This window comes from Acartia tonsa, chromosome 2 (genome assembly GCF_053477335.1).
Source record: "Acartia tonsa isolate MP-2025a chromosome 2, ASM5347733v1, whole genome shotgun sequence".
NCBI classification, from domain to species: domain Eukaryota; kingdom Metazoa; phylum Arthropoda; class Copepoda; order Calanoida; family Acartiidae; genus Acartia; species Acartia tonsa.
The window spans coordinates 17,851,309-17,871,762 of NC_137261.1; the positions used below are offsets into that span (position 1 = coordinate 17,851,309).

General features: G+C 33.4%; 2 protein-coding genes across 2 annotated transcripts in view; both read left to right on the forward strand.

The window, feature by feature from the left end:
* The first annotated feature begins 9,193 nt into the window (after positions 1-9,193).
* Positions 9,194-11,763, forward strand: LOC145305997 (uncharacterized). The gene is made up of 2 exons (XM_080147923.1): positions 9,194-10,784; positions 11,403-11,763. Exons 1-2 carry the CDS (start codon positions 9,997-9,999, stop codon positions 11,746-11,748), a joined length of 1,134 nt encoding a protein of 377 aa, XP_080004049.1. The 5' UTR covers positions 9,194-9,996; the 3' UTR covers positions 11,749-11,763.
* Positions 11,764-12,646: 883 nt separating this feature from the next.
* Positions 12,647-20,454, forward strand: part of LOC145305988 (uncharacterized) — a 162,808-nt gene continuing 155,000 nt past the window's right edge. Inside the window, exon 1 of the mRNA XM_080147909.1 lies at positions 12,647-13,715. Coding sequence (XP_080004035.1) covers positions 12,648-13,715 — 1,068 coding nt within the window. The 5' untranslated portion in view covers position 12,647. The remainder of the gene's footprint in view (positions 13,716-20,454) is intronic.

Consider the following 20,454-nt stretch of genomic DNA (forward strand, 5'->3'; position numbering starts at 1 on the left):
AATGTTCGTTTGTCCTACCTAGCCTGAAAAAAAAATGAAATTTAAGCTTGACCAATTGGGACATATAGACTCAATTTGTGTATTAAAAAGTTTGTTGTCTTCAATATTTGTATGTTTGTAACCCTACCATCTGAAAAGCTTCTTCGAGTGTCTTTAAAAATTCACATTAGATTGCAATTTGATACTTTAGCTGTATACAGAGATAAAGTATTTTTTTTCCAGTATGGATTCAAAACCGATTAATTCCGCTGGATCAGAACCGTTTTTCAGCAATAATGAAATTTTTTTTTATGTTATACAGACAATTTTCCACGAATGTTAAAATAGAAATTAAAAGATTAATTAAACTGGTTTAATCTTGTAATTTTTCATACCAATATCCGCGGAAAGTTGCCTATAATACATAACTATGTATTATCTTTCTTATAATTCAATCTCTATTTTAGCAATAAATGGTGATAATTATTCTGCACTGACTTGCCTGATTCAATAAATTTAAAGAATTCTGATTGCATAAATATCTTTTGTTTGTGCTTTTATTTTTGGTAGCGAAGCTACTCTATATAATCAACCCCACCTCCCATTTAAGAATAAGAGGACCACTAAACATTTCCCTAAAAAGTTTTGTTTATGGTATATTTATAAGTTTCCAAAAATTCTATTTCCCATAATTCGTGAATTTTAAGTAAGTCAAGTTCAACGTAGAATATCACTATTTTATCATACTACGGTTACGTCCCCTAGACCCCTCTAGTGGCATTTAAGGAAGAAGTCAAACCACCCCCATTTTTTCTTAAAAGTTAAGTTTTTTTTTTTGGGGGGGGGGAATAATTTTCTCTTCGGAGGGTGAAGATTCCCGTACTTTCAATAGTTATAAACCTTCCATGAACCTATAAGAAGCTTCACTGTAAAGTAGAACCTTTCCAGTTCAGAGGTTAGCGAGATCCTTCGGTACACACAGACAGAGATCCTTTTACTTTATTATAAGGACTGAAAGATTTCGTTTGTCAGATTTTATTAGTTGTTAAAGCTTTGATTATTTTATAATGCCATCCTTGTTCGAAAAGAAAATGAGCAAAATTTATATATATATTTTGATAAGATTTTATGTTTCTGTATGACGACATATTGTGCAGAATATTATAGTACAAAACAAAAGTTACATTTGATATAACAAAATCATTCAAATTTTAAAAAGTGATTCCTTTAGTAATTGGGTAACATGTTATAATCATAACATCTCTATAACTACGGCTAAATATTTATTTATTCTAACTTTTGAAAAACAATTTAAAAGGATATCAACCCGGAAAAAAAGATAGGTTGATGTACATCCCCTATGTTTATACACAGAATTACCCCTTCTGTAGAATACAATTAGTGGTTGAAACGTTTGGACACTCAAATTAATAAAGCAATCAATGAGAATTCATTAAGAGTCCCCAATATTGTTAAGCAAACGAATAAGATAACGTTATTATAAAACTTTGAGGTCTAGTTCAATAAACATCCCATAATCCCCTCTCTCTCTGATATCAACCGTAATTTTGTTATTTACCTTTCATAATTATTTTTTTTACATTATGGTTATTGTTTGTCCCCTTTCTTACGCTTTGCTTGTGTGAATTTTGCCATCCTTGTTTACATCTGAATATTTTTTTACTATTTCTATTTTCTAACCAAAATTCATATGTCCAAAAATCTTCTACATGCTTTTGTGAATAGATATTGTATAGCAATATCCCTTCTTAAAAGTTAGGACCTATTTGAATTCTCTTTTGCTGAAATTTATTTGGTTTTATACTCAAAGCGTTTTCCTTTGTTGTTCTCAAAATGAATCAAAAAGACCAATTACACAAAAAATCTATAAAAATTTAAAATAGACGTTCGGTGGTTGTAGCAAGAATAATTTATAGTTGCTTTGCTGTCCAGATTTTACCTATATGTTATAGAAATCCTGATGCCAAGTTCGAAATCGAGGTACAAATTTATGAGCGAAGCATCTCTATATTAAAGTCTTAAAAATTGAAGTATTTCCTTAAACAGTATCCTCTATTTTGCAACAAATTTACTTCCAATTTTGTTTAGATATTACATATTCTGCTTATTCAGTTCTGACACTCTACAAGTGTTAATGTTCTTTTGTCCTTCGATTTCCAAGTTTCACTTTTATGGATGTTGTCATCCTTGTTTAAAGTAAAAGAGAGGGAGGGGGGGGGGGCAATGTACCCATTTTGGAATTAACTTTTGGTTTTGTACTACACAGCAATTTGGCGGAGCTATAGGTCAGGAATAGTGTCAAAAATGCTATGAATTTTATATTTGGTATTTTTTCCTTATTTGTATGAGTTTAAGGATTTCTTTTCATACAATATACATGTAAAATATACAATAAGATGTAAAAAGATAGAAGTAAAAAAAAAGACAAAATCCATAAAAGAGTCTGCTATCAAAATGCTTTCTGCTCATTTGAAGCGACTTAATATTTCCGACGCTATTAGCTGATATTCAAAGATCTAATTAAAATTCGGTAGAGGGTCCACGAAGTGAGGACATACATACAGTTAATTAAACCGTGTCCCCTCTATTGTTTTACTTTTATGTTTAAATAAAAATAAAAAAATGACTGATTTTAAATGGCTTAAATTTACGATGTTTCGCCTTACAGACAGACACGCCATAAATGTAAAAAAAGCTTAGCTGTAAATCATGCATTTTACATTCTTAAAATTATGTTTGTATTAAAAGCGAAGCTTTTCTTTTATTAGGATCGGTCCGTCCGTCCTTAAGCAGCTGTGAACCAATTTACAATTTACATTTAAATTCTGCTTTTTCCGTCCTGACACTCTACAAGTGATAATGTTTGCTTGTACTTCCGTTTCAGAGCGTCGCTATTATGGATATTGTCATCCTTGTTGCTCTAGAAAAATTATAATTGACATCGTTGTTTTTTTTCCAATTAAAAATGGGAAATTTTACACAGGTGTCTTTTCCTCATTATTACTCCTCTATTCATCTTACATGTGTGTGTGTGTGTGTGTGTGTGTGTGTGTGTGTGTGTGTGTGTGTGTGTGTGTGTGTATGCGTGTTCGTGTGTACGTGCGGGTGTGTGTGCCAATTATAAATACAAACACCTCCACAATATTACCCCCCTCTCCCCTACATGCATCCCCCCAATATTCTAAATTGGTGCTCAAAATCAGCTGATTTTTCTCTATATGTGTTTCAATGAAAAGGGCAAATTTAGAAAAGGAAGGGGCAGTCTCTTAAAGGGTCACTTTACCCTCCTTTCCCCTCTTTCAATAAGCCCCCTGTGTGCTCCTGCATTAAATATGAGGTAAGTAAGTATATTGTATGTGTGTGTGGAGTGGATATGCAGTTGTGGCCTGAATGGAAATTTTTACACGACATAAGCTATCTTTTATTCTATTTTTCTAGCTCAAAGTGATTATGAACATATAATTCTAAATAAGAATTTGGTAAAAAAATATATTTTTTTTGTAAATGTTTAAATGGTATCATTTTATTAAGCTGACTCTGATTTTAAGGACAGAAAATATATATTTGACTACATAGAGAGCTGTCTAACTATGAAATGTTGTCCAACTTTTGAAGTAACAAATCCCTTAAAGAAGCATGAAGCGCATTAAAATTTTTTGTCAAATCAATCTTAAAAATTTGCTAAATATACTATTAAAAACATACTAACTTTAAAACAAATATACTATCAAAAGAAGCTTTTTGTAGTTCCTATAAAAATGACGTCATATTGGTCTATCATTGATCAATAAAAATGTATTCAGGCCTACGATTGTTAATTTAGTCTGTGTATTGGCCTATTATTGGTCATTTGTATTGCTTGACGTCATTTTTTTATAGACACAATAAAGAGCTTCCTATCAAAATTAAATCTAAAACAAATTCAGCATCTGCAGTGTCATGCTCAGAGTTTTGACATCCTCTTCATAATTTTTGACATCTCCAAAAAATGGAGGGGGGTGGGGGGTTTGTAATACAGACAACAAAAGGGGTGCAATTTTAATGTTAGGGGAGTGGTCCGTGGATAAATCAACCCAAAACATAAATAACATACCCAAGAGTTCAAAAGTGTTGTTTCATTGGAAAAGTTATGCAAAAAGCATGCCATTTTTCTCACACATCCCCCTTAAATTTTAATGGGGGTATCCTCTTAGAAATATTTTTTTCAATTTTGAAAATTTGAGTACCCCCCCCCCCCCCCCCCCCCCAACAACGACGAACAACTATTTTAGGTTAGGTTAGGTTTTAGGCTAGGGAGCCGAGCGCTGTGCCTAGGCAGGCAAGGGGGCTGAGCGCTGCGGCTAGGCAGGCTAGGGAGCTGAGCACTGCGGCCAGAGTTCATAGTTTGCTGTGGGGGGGGGGGGGGTACTCAAATTTTCAAAATTGAAAAAAATTTCCTAAGAGGATAATACCTTTAATGGGATGTAAGAGTGTGACTTTTTAATTTGACACCCTCCATATTCCCCGGATACACATAGAGAGGTGTATCAGGGAAATATAGAATCTTTTCAAGAGAAGTGCATAATGACCTTGCAATCTAAAATAATATGCAATCGAAAAACACATTTTGGGGTATAATTTGTTGAATATTATGTCCCACCCCAGCCTATGAAAATAATAAGATCATTAATTTCTGTCAATAATAAGTAGGTAAAATTAAGCAATACTTTTGTAACTTGTTCCATTATAAAAGGTCCTCATTTTGAGAGGTGGGGGATCTGGACCAAGTCATTGCAGAGAGACAAACCCTATACCAGGAACGTCCAAGAAGGTGGGGAGAAAATGATTCTTCAACCACTCCAAACGAATTTGGTAGTATAATAAGTAACTCCAAAAGTGTTGGAAATATGTTTTATCCCCATGAACCTAAATTGGGAGTGAATAAGGCTGAGGCACCCCTTAAATTTTAAGGTGGGGGTTCAAACCCCCTTAAAAAAAATGTGAAATTTTCAAAAAAAATGTTAATTACTAATTTCTTCAAAATCAACAACAATATGCGGATTTATCCCCCCCCCCCTTACTCCCACATAAAAGGTAATAAACCCATTGATTAAAATTACTTAAATTTCAAAAGACTTAATATGTTGTCGCATCTCATTTTTCAAACATTTAAATTTTCAATAATTTAGGGTTTTCTAAATATGAAATTTGACGTCCCTGCAACTGCCTGAGTGAGTGAGCTGACACTCACAATTTTGTTAGCACAGGCCTCAATATACAGAATAGGCACCTTTACCCCCTTCCCCCATATTACCCTCTCTCCTAGCATTATATGGCTTTCCCCACACCCCTTAATTTTAACCCCTTTCAAAAGAGTGTGGGGTAATGGAATATTCACAAATACCTTTCCCCCCACTCTTTCTTTAGCTCTCACATTCTCTCTCTATCTCTCTATGTCTTTCTCTCTCTCTCTCTCTCTCTCTCTCTCTCTCTCTCTCTCTTTCTTTCTGATATGTATATATGGATTGAGTATAGATTAATTCTATATTGTGTTGGATATGTTGAAACCGGTTTGTGGCCATTTCCCTCTCCCCCTTTATGGCCTGAAAATGGGGAACACTTTCGCTTTCATATAAAATCTTATAAATGGTTTCAATAAGTGGGCTCGTATTAACCCCTTAGCTGACGATAACGTGAAAAGTCTTAAATAATTTTTTTTAAAAATGTTTTTTTTATTTTCATTTGGGGTTTATGGTTTTTAGTGTCGTTTTTTACGATTGTACTAATTTTTTTTGTATTCATGTGATATTAATGAAATTCCATACAGAGACTACCAACTACTTTAACTAGCTATGTTTAAAATTTCATCGATCTACATTGAAAGGCCAACGAGTTAACGACACTCAAAGACAATCAACATTTTTTATTTAATAGTATAAAAAAAGACTTTTTTAAATGTAGTACCTACGGACAAAGATTGCAAAATTAAAGGGATTTAAACGTTAAAATCGATCATGAAGCATGAAAAAACTGCAATTGTCATTTGTCTAAAGAATCTACACAAAAAATTTCAGACTCCTATCTTTATTTTAAGTGTTTTTTTTTTGCACGAAAAGTTAACGTTAATTTTGTGAAAGGAAAAAAATAATTGATCCGAAATTTAAACAAAGAACCTACTGACAAAGATTACATAACTATAGGGGTTTAAACGTAAAAATCGGGCACAAAGCATAATAGAACTGCGATTCTTATTTGCCTAAGGAATCTACACAAAAAAATTCAGACTCCTTTCTTTAATTTTAGTGGGTTTTTTTTGCACGAAAAGTTAATGTAAATTTTGTTACAGGAAAAAAGTAATTGATCCGAAATTTAAACCTAGCAAATGAAAACTAGCATAAATCCTGCCATTTGGGTCTGCCCCCAACCCCTTACCCCTTACCCCTTACCAAAAAATGAGGTCCATATTAGCAACCTAACTATACAACATGTTCTACCTTGTAAATATTTCCATGAATGAGGGATCTTTTATTTTTTCAGTACAGCTTTGCAACGGATAAATATCCGCTAGATTAAAATCAGTTCTCAGTCATACTGAAAAGCATCATATTACAGGCAATTTTCTCTCTATTAATAAACCTATAATAAATAAGGCAAACAATATTAAATCAGGACTAATTGGTACCCAAACATTTATAACCATTAGTAAAAATTGGTTTGTAAATTACATTTGGTACCCAAAGTTTTATAACCATTTGTAAACATTGGACTGTAAATTACACTCAGTACCCAAAGTTTCATAACCATTAGTAAACATTGGACTGTAAATTACATTTGGTACCCAAAGTTTTATAAACCTATATGGCTATATCCGCTAGATTATAATTGGTTCTCTGCCATACTGAAATGCATCATATTACAGACAATTTGGCACAAATATTGTAAGTAATTTAATGGCTTTAGAATCGTTTTACACGTTGTTTTTATGTTAAAAATCGTCCAATTTAACAATACTTTTCAACAAATATTATTAGTAATTTAATGTCTATAGAATAACGTCTTTTTAATCCTTTTTTACATTGTCTTTACGTTAAAACCGTCCAATTTAACGATACTTTTTATAAAAATATTTTTAGTAATTTAATAACTATAGTATAACGGTTTTTTTAAATAGTTTTTTACATCATGTTTACGTTAAAACCGTCCAATTTAACAATACTTTTTAACAAATATTGTTAGCAATATAATGGCTATAGACTAACCGTTATTTTAATGAATTTTTTACGTTGTTTTTACGTTACAAACCATCCAATTTAACGATACTTTTTAACAAATATTGTTAGTAATTTAATGGCTATAGAATAACGTTTTTCACTTCGTTTTTAAGTTTTTAACTCTTGTATTTCTATTTTAATATCTGCGGACAGCTGTCTATAATACGATGTGATAAATAACTATTCCAGTAAGGCTTCCAAACCGATTTATATCCGCTGGATAAGAACCTGTTCTAAGCCATATTGAAAAAGTCATGTATAGCATTGTATTACAGACATTTTCCCACAATTACTAAAATAAAAATTCTAAAGAATAATGTCAGTTTTTTTAGCACAGGCCTTCGGCCATTTGGAGCCCACAAAACTGGTTTTAATTGTATAATTTTCCATTTTAATATCCGTGGACAGCTGTCTATAATACAATGCAATAAATAACTATTCCAGTATGACTTCCAAAACAATTTATTTCCGATGGATAAGAACCAGTTCTAAGCCATACTGAAAAATCATGTTTAGCTTCGTATTACAGTTAAATTTCCACATTTTCCCACGATTACTAAAATAAAAATCATAAATAATAATGTCAGTTTTTTTATCACAGGCCTTTATTACAAAACTGGTTTTAATCTTATAATTTTCCATTTTAATATCCGCAGACAGCTGTCTATAATACAATGCAATAAATAACTATTCCAGTATGGCTTCAAACTGATTTATATCCAATGGATTAGAACTGGCTCTAAGCAATACTGAAAAATCATGTTTAGCTTCATATTACAGTCAAATTTCCACGATTATTAAAATAAAAATCATAAAATTAATGTTAATTTTTTTACCACGGGCCTTAGGCACATCAGGGCCCACAAAACTGGTTTTATTTGTATATTTTTTCATTATAAATAACTGTGAAAAGCTGTCTATAATACAATGCGATAAATATATATTCCAGTATAGCTTCAAACCGATTTATATCAGATGGATTAGAACTGGCTCTAAGCAATACTGAAAAATCATGTTTAGCTTCGTTTTACAGTAAAATTTCCAATTATTAAAATAGAAATCATAAAATAATGTTTAATTTTTTAGCATGGGTCTTCGGCACCTCAGGGCAAACAAAACTGGTTTTATTTGTATATTTTTTCATTCTAAATTACCGCGGAAAGCTGTCTATAATACAATGCGATAAATACCTATTCCAGTATGGCTTCCAAACCAATTTATATCCGCTGGATTAGAACCAGCTCTATGCAATACTGAAAAATAATGTTTAGCTTGGTATAACAATCAAATTTCCACAATTATTAAAATAAAAATCATAAAATTAATGCTAATTTTTTTTACCATGGGCCTTAGGCACCTCAGGGCTCACAAAACTGGTTTTATTTGTATATATTTTCATTCTAAATAACCGTGGAAAGCTGTCTATAATATGATGCGATAAATTGATTAATTTAAGCATGTTAGAATTGTCCTATAATTTTCAAACTATGGATTTCCAGCCAAAAAATTGTTGATCAACAGTGCAGTTACTCTTTAATTTATTTGCCTTGTGGCTTTTCTTGGATGTAATTAAATATATAGGTTTACAATTCAAATATTATGCTTATTTTATTCTAGAATCTTTTTATCATTTTTAGTCTTTTAAAATCGCTAGGATTTGTAGTTGCACTAAAAAAAAGAGCGAATAATGAGATTTTTCTTTTATTATTGTTATTATCATAAACCGGTTAGAATATATATTTTTCATGTCAGATATACTTTATCTACAACCGTATATATGTATATGTAAAAGACCGCAATCTCTGCATTTTTCCCTCTCTCTCTCCCCTCTTTTTACGCCTCTCTCTCTCTTTCTCTCTCTCTCTCTCTATGTCTTTCAATTTAAGTGTCACGTCTCTCCCTTTACTCTTATTTCTTTCTCTCTCTCTCTTACTTTCTCTGTCTGTCTCCCTCTCTCTCTTACTCTCTCTCTCTCTCTCTCTTTCTCTCTCTCTCTTTTGTTAGAGAAATAAAAGTATAGAAGAGAGAGAATATTAGTGTAAAATCTCAGCTGTGTGTGTTCAAACTTCAGCTTGACAGAGAGAGAGATAGAGAGAGAGAGCGCCGTAGAGTGCTGCTTACTAACTTAAATTTCAAGTCTTAGTCTACTTGGCCTATCGCCAATATTAAACATACATAAAAATACTATTTTAGCTTGTTGCAAAGTTAGCAAGTCAAATATCTTTGCAATACTGAACAGTGAAATAATTTATTCTGTGTGTGTGATTTCAAAAAAATTTGCATAATGTGACGACACAATAATTTTAAAAAATTTGCCACTCCTTAAAATATATAAATATATATATATTTGATTTTGAATTTTATTTGTGATTTAAGTGATTAATGAATGTAAAATAATTATTACATATACTAATTTAAGTGATTTAAAAAAAATTCTGTGTATTTATAGTGAAAAAACTCAGAAATGTAATAAAAAAATAATCTGCAAAAAAATTGCAATTTTTTAGGTGGTGGCGCGTTTATAACCATGTGTTTGCGGTGTAATTCAAGTGACGTAATTAAATAGCACAACATCCAACAACAACAGTTATTAATACAACAACAACAACTATCAACAGCTCTCTAGACAATCTTGTTATCATCTGAAAAAGAAAACAGGTGTTTCCATATAAAGCTTGTGTGTGTGTGTGTGTTGGAGCACTATACACTCAAAATTTAAAGATTACTATTATACTAGGCCCAAATAATGTCTCGAGGAGGGCCGGGCAGTAGTAATGGTAGTAGTGGGTTTAAACCCAATGGTAACACAACCGCTGCTGCCAACGGCCGGGACATCTATCAACAGCTAATTGACAATGATATGGTGAAAGAATTGGACGATATTGAAGCTATATCCCAACAGATATCACAGCATGCAGAGGTGTTGTATAATTCTTGGAAAAACAATAATAATAACAACTCTAGTTCTGCTAATGGGATGAGTCATGTAGTTGCGCCCACAAGCCCCACTAGTCCTATCAACACATTGAAACGAAATAATTTGTTGCAGCAGCAGTCAGTTTCTCCTTCGCTAGAGGATCAGTCAAACAATACGTTGTCCCGTGATTTACGTGAACGCGGCGGGGGACGCAATTCGCCGGCACCTAGCAGCGTCGGCGGCAGCCCATATGCTAACGGCTATGGTGGTGGTAACGGCGGTAGTGTAACTCGCGGCTATACAGTCCCGATTAAAACGGAAGTTAGAAATGGCGGTCTAGAAGAACGGCCAACCGTGAAAATTAGCTATCCCGGCGGTAACAGCCAATACGGCAGTCTTGACCGCCAAAACTTGCGAACCAACAGTGTACCCGCTAATTTTTCAACCAACAGCCTGGACCGACATGGGGCGTTCAACAGCTCACTAACGCCGAACGGTCATCATTCTGGCGGCGGTGGATATAACAGCCAACAGCAGCCGGGCAGAAATTCAGCTTCATTGTCAAGAAATTCATCATTTTCGTCACCCCCATCATCTAGCAGAGAGTCTCCAGCTAAAGGAACAAAATCTTGAGAGACAAAAGAAATTCAATTTTAATCGAAAAAGCGCAACAATAGAAGCTTTTTATATTGGTTATAAAAATTCTGACCTACCATTGGTGAATTAAAATGTATACTGGCCTAACTTAGTCTGTGTTATTGGTCATTTTAGGTCATTTGTATTGTGTGACGTCATTTTTTATAAGCACTGTAAAAAGCATCGCAGCAATACAAGCATTCACTTTTTTGTTAAAGAAAATGGATAAATTAGAATCTTTAGTTAACCTTTTAATATTTCAAAAGTGCATGTTAAAATAAATGTTAAACAGTTATTTATCGCATCGTATTACAGACAGCTTTCTGCGGATATTTAAATGAAAAATTTTAAGATTAAAACCAGTTTTGTTATTTAAGGGGCCAAAAGCCTATGTAAACAAAACTGGTTTTGATTTTATGATTTTTTAATATTCGTGGAAAATAGTCTTCAATACGATGCTATACATAATTTTTATTAGTATGACTCAGAACCGGTTCTAATCCAGCGGATTTTAATCGGATTGGAAGCCATACTGTAAAATCATTTCCCTATCGTACTTTCAAGTAAAAATCTTGAGTCTCCAAAGATCTTGTGATTGTAGGCTCCAGCATAACCCACATCACCACCTCCCCCCCACACACACCATCCTCCATCGCCACAGAAGTGGGACCCCTAGAGTTGCTCGCCTCCCCCAACCTGAGCGGAAACTTGGAGGAGCTTGTCACCAGTTTCGTCAGCACAGATCGTGCCAAGCAGGCGGCGAGAAACACAATTTCGTCCACAATTATGCGCCGGCTGGGCTCCCCGAGCCCCAGCGGGGGCACTGCCTCCCCCGTGAGAAGCCCCTCCCCAAGCGCGTCAGCTTTTATGGGGGCTAGTCCCCTGAGGAGCCCAATGCTAACCAGCTCAGCTAGGGATGCATACTTAAATAGCTTTTTAACCTAACCTTTCAAAACCTTTTTTTTAACCATTTGTGATTTTTTTAAAAACTTAATCTTAAATATTTTCAAAGTTTGATAATTAAATCCTTTTGGTGTCATATGACATTGGACTGTTTATTATACCAGTCCCCAACGTTTTACAATAATGTTTTCTTATTCGCTGGCCTAACAACTTTGGGGACTTTAGTGAATTTTGATTGGTTGATTCATTAAGTTGAGTGTTCAAACGTTTTAACCAATAATTGTAATCTACAGAAGGGGTATCATCATAGGGGATGTACATCAATTTATCGGCCATTGTCTTATCCCTTTAGATCCCTACTATGGTGTCCTGTTCAGTGTTTACTTTATTTCACCTAGCAAATTTTTACATTTATTGCATAATATTACATCATACACTGTAAAAAATTCATTGGCATATTTGACACATATTTTTTAGAGTTTATTTTCAAGAAATTTAAAATAATATGTACTGAAATTTTAATCTTTATTGTAGAAAAGAAGTGACTCTTTTTTTACAGTGTCATATGTTTAAGTTAAAATATATTACATCACATCTAGTTAAAAAAAATATTAAGCAATAATTTTAATTAAGTTATATACTTATTTTCAATACCTAGATATTTTTTTATGTAGAAATAACTATTTTACCTCCCGATTTTGTGTCAGTCTAAGACAATTAATTAATACAGAGAAAAATATATTACGATAGGTTATATTGGGTATTTGGTAGCCACGCAGAGTTAGGCATAGGATCCCCCTCTCCAATACTAAATATTAAGAGTTCTACATAAGGAAAAACACCCGAAATTCTTTTCTAAAGTTATAATATTTTTCTATTCCTATAAAAAAACTCAATGCCTTTAATTTCTTTTAAACTATTTAAGTATCGCCTATAGGTCTATGACATCACCCGACCCGCAGGGAGGGTTAACCTCCCCCAGCAAGCCGTCCCTAGCCAGCATGTTTCCCTCCGACTTCTCTAGCAACCTGGACAGCGTGCACGCGCCCATGCAGTCCATCTTTGGGGACAACGGCATCAAGCCGGGGGCGGTCAGAACACCCTCTCTCCAAAGCCCACCGTCGGTGCGATCCCCACTGGGGTTAGGTTTAGGTCAACCTATTGTGACAAAGGAACCGTTTTTTCCTACCAGTTCGTCCTTGCTGCATAACTCCCGCAAGGATATGAATGAGCCCTCCATGCCTATACCAGTGAAAGTGGTATCTAGTGCTGGCTCTAGTAGTCATGGGCTAAAATCCCCCTCCGTGCTCCAACACGTGAGCAGCAATAATAATAATAATAGTAATAATTCAAGTGGCAGTAGTAATATAACACCCAACAGCAAACCAGCCAATCCGTTTCAATTTCCAATTGTGTCTAAGCCGGAAAGTGTTATAACCGCCCCCCACCACGAGGACGCTCACAGTCCAATGCCTAACCTGTTTGACCCCCTGGGCAGGGTAAAGGACGCGGATGATAACATAAAAGCTATGCGACAAAGATTTGAGGAGGCTAAGCAGCGGATGGCGCTATCGCTGCCAGCCCGTGAGGGCGGACTGCGACCAAACAGCCTCCTTGCGCGCAGTATGTTTGATGACGGGAAATTTACTAATTCCTGGGCGGATGACGGCGGATCTTTTCTGTTGGATCAACTTCGCCGGCGGCATAAACGCCGCATGGAAACCCCCGCCGCTCCCCACCCAGAACTAACTCCCCAACAGCGGCAGCATATTTCAGAGCGGACGGCTACCGCCGCGGCTGCCTCAACTGCACCGTTGAATGTTATGCCCTCACGGCGAGCAATGCTCCCCGGAGGTTCGGTCGCCGAGCGTGTGTTGCTGTTTGAGAAAAGCCCGTCAGCAATAGGGCTGGAGTCGGGTCAGACGCGCATTGTGCCCATCAGGCGCGAGCCAACGGTCACTGGGACCGCGCTCACCCCCTGGAGGAGCACACAACATTATGAACAACAGGTAGGAACATTATTATTAACTTCCACCAATGTCCATAACATTATTAGCCAGGGAGGGAGGGGACAATGGGCTATTTATTAAAATGGTCCCTAAAGTTTTATAATAATATTTTCTTATTGGTTGGCTCAGCAACTTTGGGAGATTTCATTGAATTTTGATTTTTTTGTTCACAAAGTTGAGTGTCCAAACGTCAATCAAATTCAAAGATTTATTTCAAAAATGTAAAATTATTAATTTCAATTTATTCTCCATAAACATAATTAATGATAATCTATGTTAAAAACATATTTTAAAAATAAGCCAGTATTGTTTAAATAAACTTAGTTGTTTATCATGAAAGAAAATTTTTAATGGCTTGCAGATCTAGAAATTTCTATGACGTAATCATTTTTGTATTACACATTGACAGAGAGTACAAAAGAGAACACGTCCTTTCTAAAACAAGAATGTCAACATCTATATAAGCGAAGCTCAACAAATTAGACGACAAGTGGACATTAAAGAACATAGAGCGCCAGCCTCTTTAAAATATAAATTAAATTATTTGTATTAGCGACTTGATTGAAAGTTTTTAGGTATTTGAAGGGATAAGACAATGGAGATAAATTAATGTACCACACAAATGATGGTACACAAAATTCCCTCTTCTATTGATAAAAACGTTAATAAACAACGTTTGGACAATCAGCTTAATGAACCAACAAATCAAAATTCAATTCAAAGTCTCCAAAGTTGTTAGGCCAACTAATAAGAAAATGTTATTGAAAACTATGGGGACTAGTGCAATAAACAGCCCAATGTCCCCTCCCTCCCTGAAAGTTTTAAGTACCTGCGTAGGTCTAATTTTATTACAATTTCAAAACAGAATTTCTTCAGATTTCAAACATTATCATAAAGTTGGCAATTCATGTCCACAAAGAGGATTTTGGTCGACCTAAGATTAATTGGTTTATTTGGAATATATTATAATTTGCCTGATATTTACATCGATATTAGAATTAAACCCATATGCCGAAGGGAGGGAAGGGACATTTGACCACAAATTAAACTGGTACCCATTGTTGTAATATAATTTCCTCATTCGTTGGCTAAAAAATAATGGGTCTTTTTACTAATTCTAATTTTTTTTCGATAACTAGCAATTAGTTTTAATAGACAGAAGGGTTAATTTTGTTTATCATTATTTGGTATTGATATCAATTTAACGTCCATTAATTGTCTCATTTCTTAATATGATCACATTTTTATCTGTTAATATATTTGCAATCAAACGTATGCACAAAAAATTAGCCTAGAGTTTCAATAATAAGTTAAGGAGAAATCAATTTTTTTTTTTTTTGGGGGGGGGGGGCTTAACTTCCCAACCCCATACTGCACGTCCTTGTTGGAGTTTGCGGATGTGATGTTACCCCCTGATAAAATTTAAAACTTTTCAATGTGGGCGGATGGATTAAAAAAAGGAGTGTATATGAGTCTGGGGGTAAAGGAATAGGTTAAATAACAAAGTAGAAAAGATTTTAGAAAAAAAAAATATTTTGCTGAGGCAAAAGAGAACAAAGACCAAAGTGTGTTAAAAATTACCCATGTAACGTCATAAAAATGAGGGAGATGAGAGGAGAAGTGGGAAAGAAGGTTAAGCTATTAAAAATAAGAGTATTTTAGTTTTATAGCATTTTAACCCATTCTTTTCCCATGATATTGCGTTTTTAAGACGTGTACGGAATAAAGGTGAATAAAGGTTAATTTTCATTAAATTATTAACAACAAAGTACAAGTACAGAAACAGATTTTCAATGGGTTTCAACCAGAGAGGGAACAATGGGCTGTTTATTACACTAGTCCCCGAAGTCCTATAATAACGTTTTCTATTTGTTGACTCAACAACTTTGGAGACTTCAGTTAATTTTGATTGGTTGGTTAAGTATGTTGAGTGTTCAAACGGTTCAACCACTAATTGTAATATATAGAGGGAGTAATTTTGTATATCATCATTGGGTATGTACAATGTACATCAATTTATCGGCTATTGTCTTATCCTTTTAAAATACTGTGAAATAACAGTTTCAAAGCCTAATAATAAACAAGGACGTCCAATGGTTGGGGGGGGGGGGGGAGAAAAAGGGGTAAGGAGGTGAATTTTGAATTTTTACCCTCCCCCCGGCCTTTCCCCCTAAATGAAGGAGCTTTTGAAGCTCTTGATACAAAGCCATACTTTTTGGATGTTGTCATCCTTGTTAATTATGAAAATATTAAGCGGGATCTTTTAAGCATCCATTTATGGTAGACAATTAAATAAATTATCAAAGAAAATACAAAATATAAGAAAAACAAGAAAGTTTACAACTTTTTACTTCAGAAGATGAAATATCAAAATATTTGATGGTGAATTAAAATTAAATGCTGTCATTACAAAATTACAAATAATATTTTTTAAATAGCTAATTTTAGCAGGGAGGGAAGGATAAATTGGGCGGTTTAGTACAATAGTCCCCAAAGTAAAATAACGTTTTTCTATTTGTTGGCTTAGCAGCCTTAGTGACTTTTATTGAATTTTGATTAGTTGGTTCTTCAAGTTGAGTGTCCAAACGTTTCAGTCACTAATTGTAATCTACAGAAGGGGCAATTTTGTGTATAACATTGGGGATGCAAATAAATTTATCGGCAATTGTCATATCCCTGTTTATGTCTACATAGAATGTTGTAAATCATAACAGTTTTTTCATTCGATAACAAATAACCAATCAAGCATCAAATTATTTACTATAATTTACATATTTTACTTTTCACGTTTTACTCTTCAAATAAATTGAGAAAATAAAATTGTTAAAACACATCTTTCATGTTTAATTTCTTAATTTAAAATTGGTCAAGGTATAAAATCCCCCAAGGCATATTTTGATTATTTTTCAATAAACAATAAAGGTACTAAGAAAGAGAGGGAATGTCTGATTGAGCCAATAGGAGAATCGCATCGGAATTTACATTGGATCTCATTGGTTGAAATTATGTACACATTTTCCTACGAAGGCATGTTTTTTTTCATTTCATACATACATAAAAGTCAGCTGTTAACAGTATATTTTCTTAGTAGAAAGCTTTGCGGAATCAGAATTAATTGCCCAAAAATTTCGTTTACAATTTGAAAGCTTGAAACAAAGTTGGATTCTTAAAAAAAAAGTTAGGCTGGCAACTCGCTGGTGAGGCAAAATTATTTTTGTGAAAAATCCTCCAAAATCGAATAAAAAAATTTACAAAAATGAAATAAAATCTTAAGAGGGTTATTAACATATGATTTTGTTTAATTTTTGTAGATTTTTAATGTGCTTTTGGATGATTTTTCACAAAAATAATTTTGCCTCACTATCGAATAGCGAGTCTATCATTTTTTAAGAATCCACATCAGCTTGAGTCGAAAGTAAACAATACTTTTGTCTGCTAGGAATGTTCTCTCTTAGATTTGACGAAAAAAGGGTTCAGAATATTCTTCTACTCTTCTATTTCTATTCAATAAACCTATTAATCTAGCAACATAGATTTTAAAACCGAAGCTTTTCTCTAATAAGGGTCAGTCCGTCCATACGTCAGAAATGGTTAGCTCTTTTCTTTAATTTAGATGTTAGAATTGTCCTATTGATTTTAAACTTTGCATGATGATTCCTACAACAGTTAATTAAGATTTAGAAATCGTATCAACTCTATAATCGTTGCCAGAAAGTCCGTACGTCCATTTAAAACAAGCAAATTTTTTACTTTTTTGACACAAATGTTTGAATGTTAAAATTATCCTATTCATCTGATTTTTGAATACTGATTCCCATTACAACAAGGTACAATGTTATAAACGTGGCATCGAAGGGATTTCTAACTTTTTGTGGCTTACAGTTTCAAATTGTTGTACTTTCTATTACAACAACTTTGGATAAGTTTCTTCATTTCAATTTCATTTCTAAAGTTTAGAATCAATTTATAAAATTTTCTTTCAGTTTCAGACTTTGAAAGTAAAACAATTTGATTTATTTCAAATTTATCCAGTTGTTTGTTTTTGATTTTCAATTGAATTTAAAAAAGGGACATTGTTTATTACACTAGTCCCCAAAGTTTTATAACGTTTTCTTTTTCGTTGGCTTAACAACTTTTGGGTCCAAACGTTTCAACCACTTAGTGTAATCTTCAGAAGGGGTAGTTTTTTTGTATCATTATTAGGATGTACATTAATTTATCTGCTATTGTCTTATCCCTTTAGATACCTGATTAATATATCATTGCCCTTTCCCTGTAGCTCTGATAATTACTGGACGCTTTTCATCAAATTTACCTTATATGGTAGAAAAATCTGTTATTAATCTAGAACAACCTTTTTTTAACTAACAGTTTTTTTATGAAAAAAAAGGGATAAGTAAATAAGAAGTATTTCTGTTTTTATTTCATTTTTTTCTTCAAATCGTAGAGCATGTTTTCCAGTATCGCTTCGTCATTGATTTACATCAGGTTGATTAGAAACGGTTCTCAACCATACTGAAAAATAATGTATAGCATCATATTAAAGACAATTTTCCATTAATATTGTTATTGTTAGCCCGGGCCTTCGGCACCTCGGATGTAACTGGCTTTAATCTTATAATTTCTAATTCTAATATCCGCGGAAAGCTGTATAATACGATGCAATAAATAACTATTATCATATAGCTCCAAATCCGATTTATTCCAACTGAATTTGAACCTTTTTCTTAGCCATGCTAAAAAACCAAGTATCGTATTAAAGTTATTTTCTATGAACAATATAACAAAAATAAACCCTGTTTTGTTGGCCAAGGCCTTTCGGGGCAACCAAAAAAGAGATAAATCCTATTATCTTTTTATTTTTTTATCCGCAGAAACTGTTTGTAATAAAATGCAAAAGCTAACTATACTTATGTCTCTGTAAAATTCTGTGTTTTGTCTGTTTTGACAATATCTAGATTAATTTTACAAATATGGCATTTCTCAACTTATGATAAAAACGTTAATTGTATTCTTATCATCATATTTTCAAAAAAAAGTTGTCAAAAAAGTTTAAAATTAGCATGATTTAAATGGACGTATTGACTTTCTGGTAACGATAATAGAGATGCTTCGGTTTCTAATTCGTACCTTACTGTTATAGTTAATCATCATGCAAAGTTTGATATCGATAGGATAACTATATCATGCCTAACTTAACGAAAAGAGCTAACCGTTACGGACGTACGGACGGACCGATCATAATTATAAAAAAGCTTCGCTTTTAAAAACATGGCATTTCTCAACTTATGAAAAAAACGTTAATTATATTGTTATCATCACCTTTTAAAAAGACTTCATTTTAACAAATATGTAGTAATTGTTTTTAAAACTTAAACAAGGTTAAATATCTTATTCGTTGGCTTAACAACTTTTGAGACTAAAGTGAATTTTGATTCGTTGGTTCTTTAACTTTAATATTTAAACGTTTCAACCATTAATTGTAGTCTAAAGAAGTGGTAATATTGTGTATCATCATTTGGGATGTGCATCAATTTATCGGCCATTGTCTTTTCCTTTCATATCCCTGACTTGGATCTTATATATTGATATCTAGCTTTTTATATCAATGGATATTTTTGTTTTTGTTTACATGTACTAGTAGAGAAGGTTAACATTTACCAGTTGGGAGTATGAAAACAATTTCACTTTCTAAAAGGATAAAAGACAATGACCGATAAATTGATGTACTTCCCCAATAATGATACACAAAATTTGTAGATTACAATTAGTGGTTAAAAAGTTTGAACACTCAACTTAAATGAAACAACTAAGGGAAATTTATTAAGCGAGCACATAAGAAAACGTTATTATAAAAATTTTGGGGACTAGTGTAATAAACAGCCGATTGTTCTCTTTCTCTCTCTATCTCTCTCTGCTGCTGCGTAATCATATTCTAACTATTAATGAATACAAAAAGTAAATTTGGTTTCATAGTCCCAACCTCAGAAAGTTAAAATTTAAATCTTAGTTATTAATGAGTTGAGTGTGGTTTCATAGTCCCAACCTCAGAAGGTTAACATTTAAATCTGAGTTATTAATGAGTTTAGCTTGGTTTCATAGTCCCAACCTCAGAAGGTTAACATTTAAATCTTAGTTATTAATGAGTTGAGCTTGGTTTCATAGTCCCAACCTCAGAAGGTTAACATTTAAATCTTAGTTATTAATGAGTTTAGCTTGGTTTCATAGTCCCAACCTCAGAAGGTTAACATTTAAATCTTAGTTATTAATGAGTTGAGCTTGGTTTCATAGTCCCAACCTCAGAAGGTTAACATTTAAATCTTAGTTATTAATGAGTTTAGCTTGGTTTCATAGTCCCAACCTCAGAAGGTTAACATTTAAATCTTAGTTATTAATGAGTTTAGCTTGGTTTCATAGTCCCAACCTCAGAAGGTTAACATTTAAATCTTAGTTTAATGAGTTGAGCTTGGTTTCATAGTCCCAACCTCAGAAGGTTAACATTTAAATCTTAGTTATTAATGAGTTTAGCTTGGTTTCATAGTCCCAACCTCAGAAGGTTAACATTTAAATCTTAGTTATTAATGAGTTGAGCTTGGTTTCATAGTCCCAACCTCAGAAGGTTAACATTTAAATCTTAGTTATTAATGAGTTGAGCTTGGTTTCATAGTCCCAACCTAAGAAGGTTAACATTTAAATCTTAGTTATTAATGAGTTGAGCTTGGTTTCATAGTCCCAACCT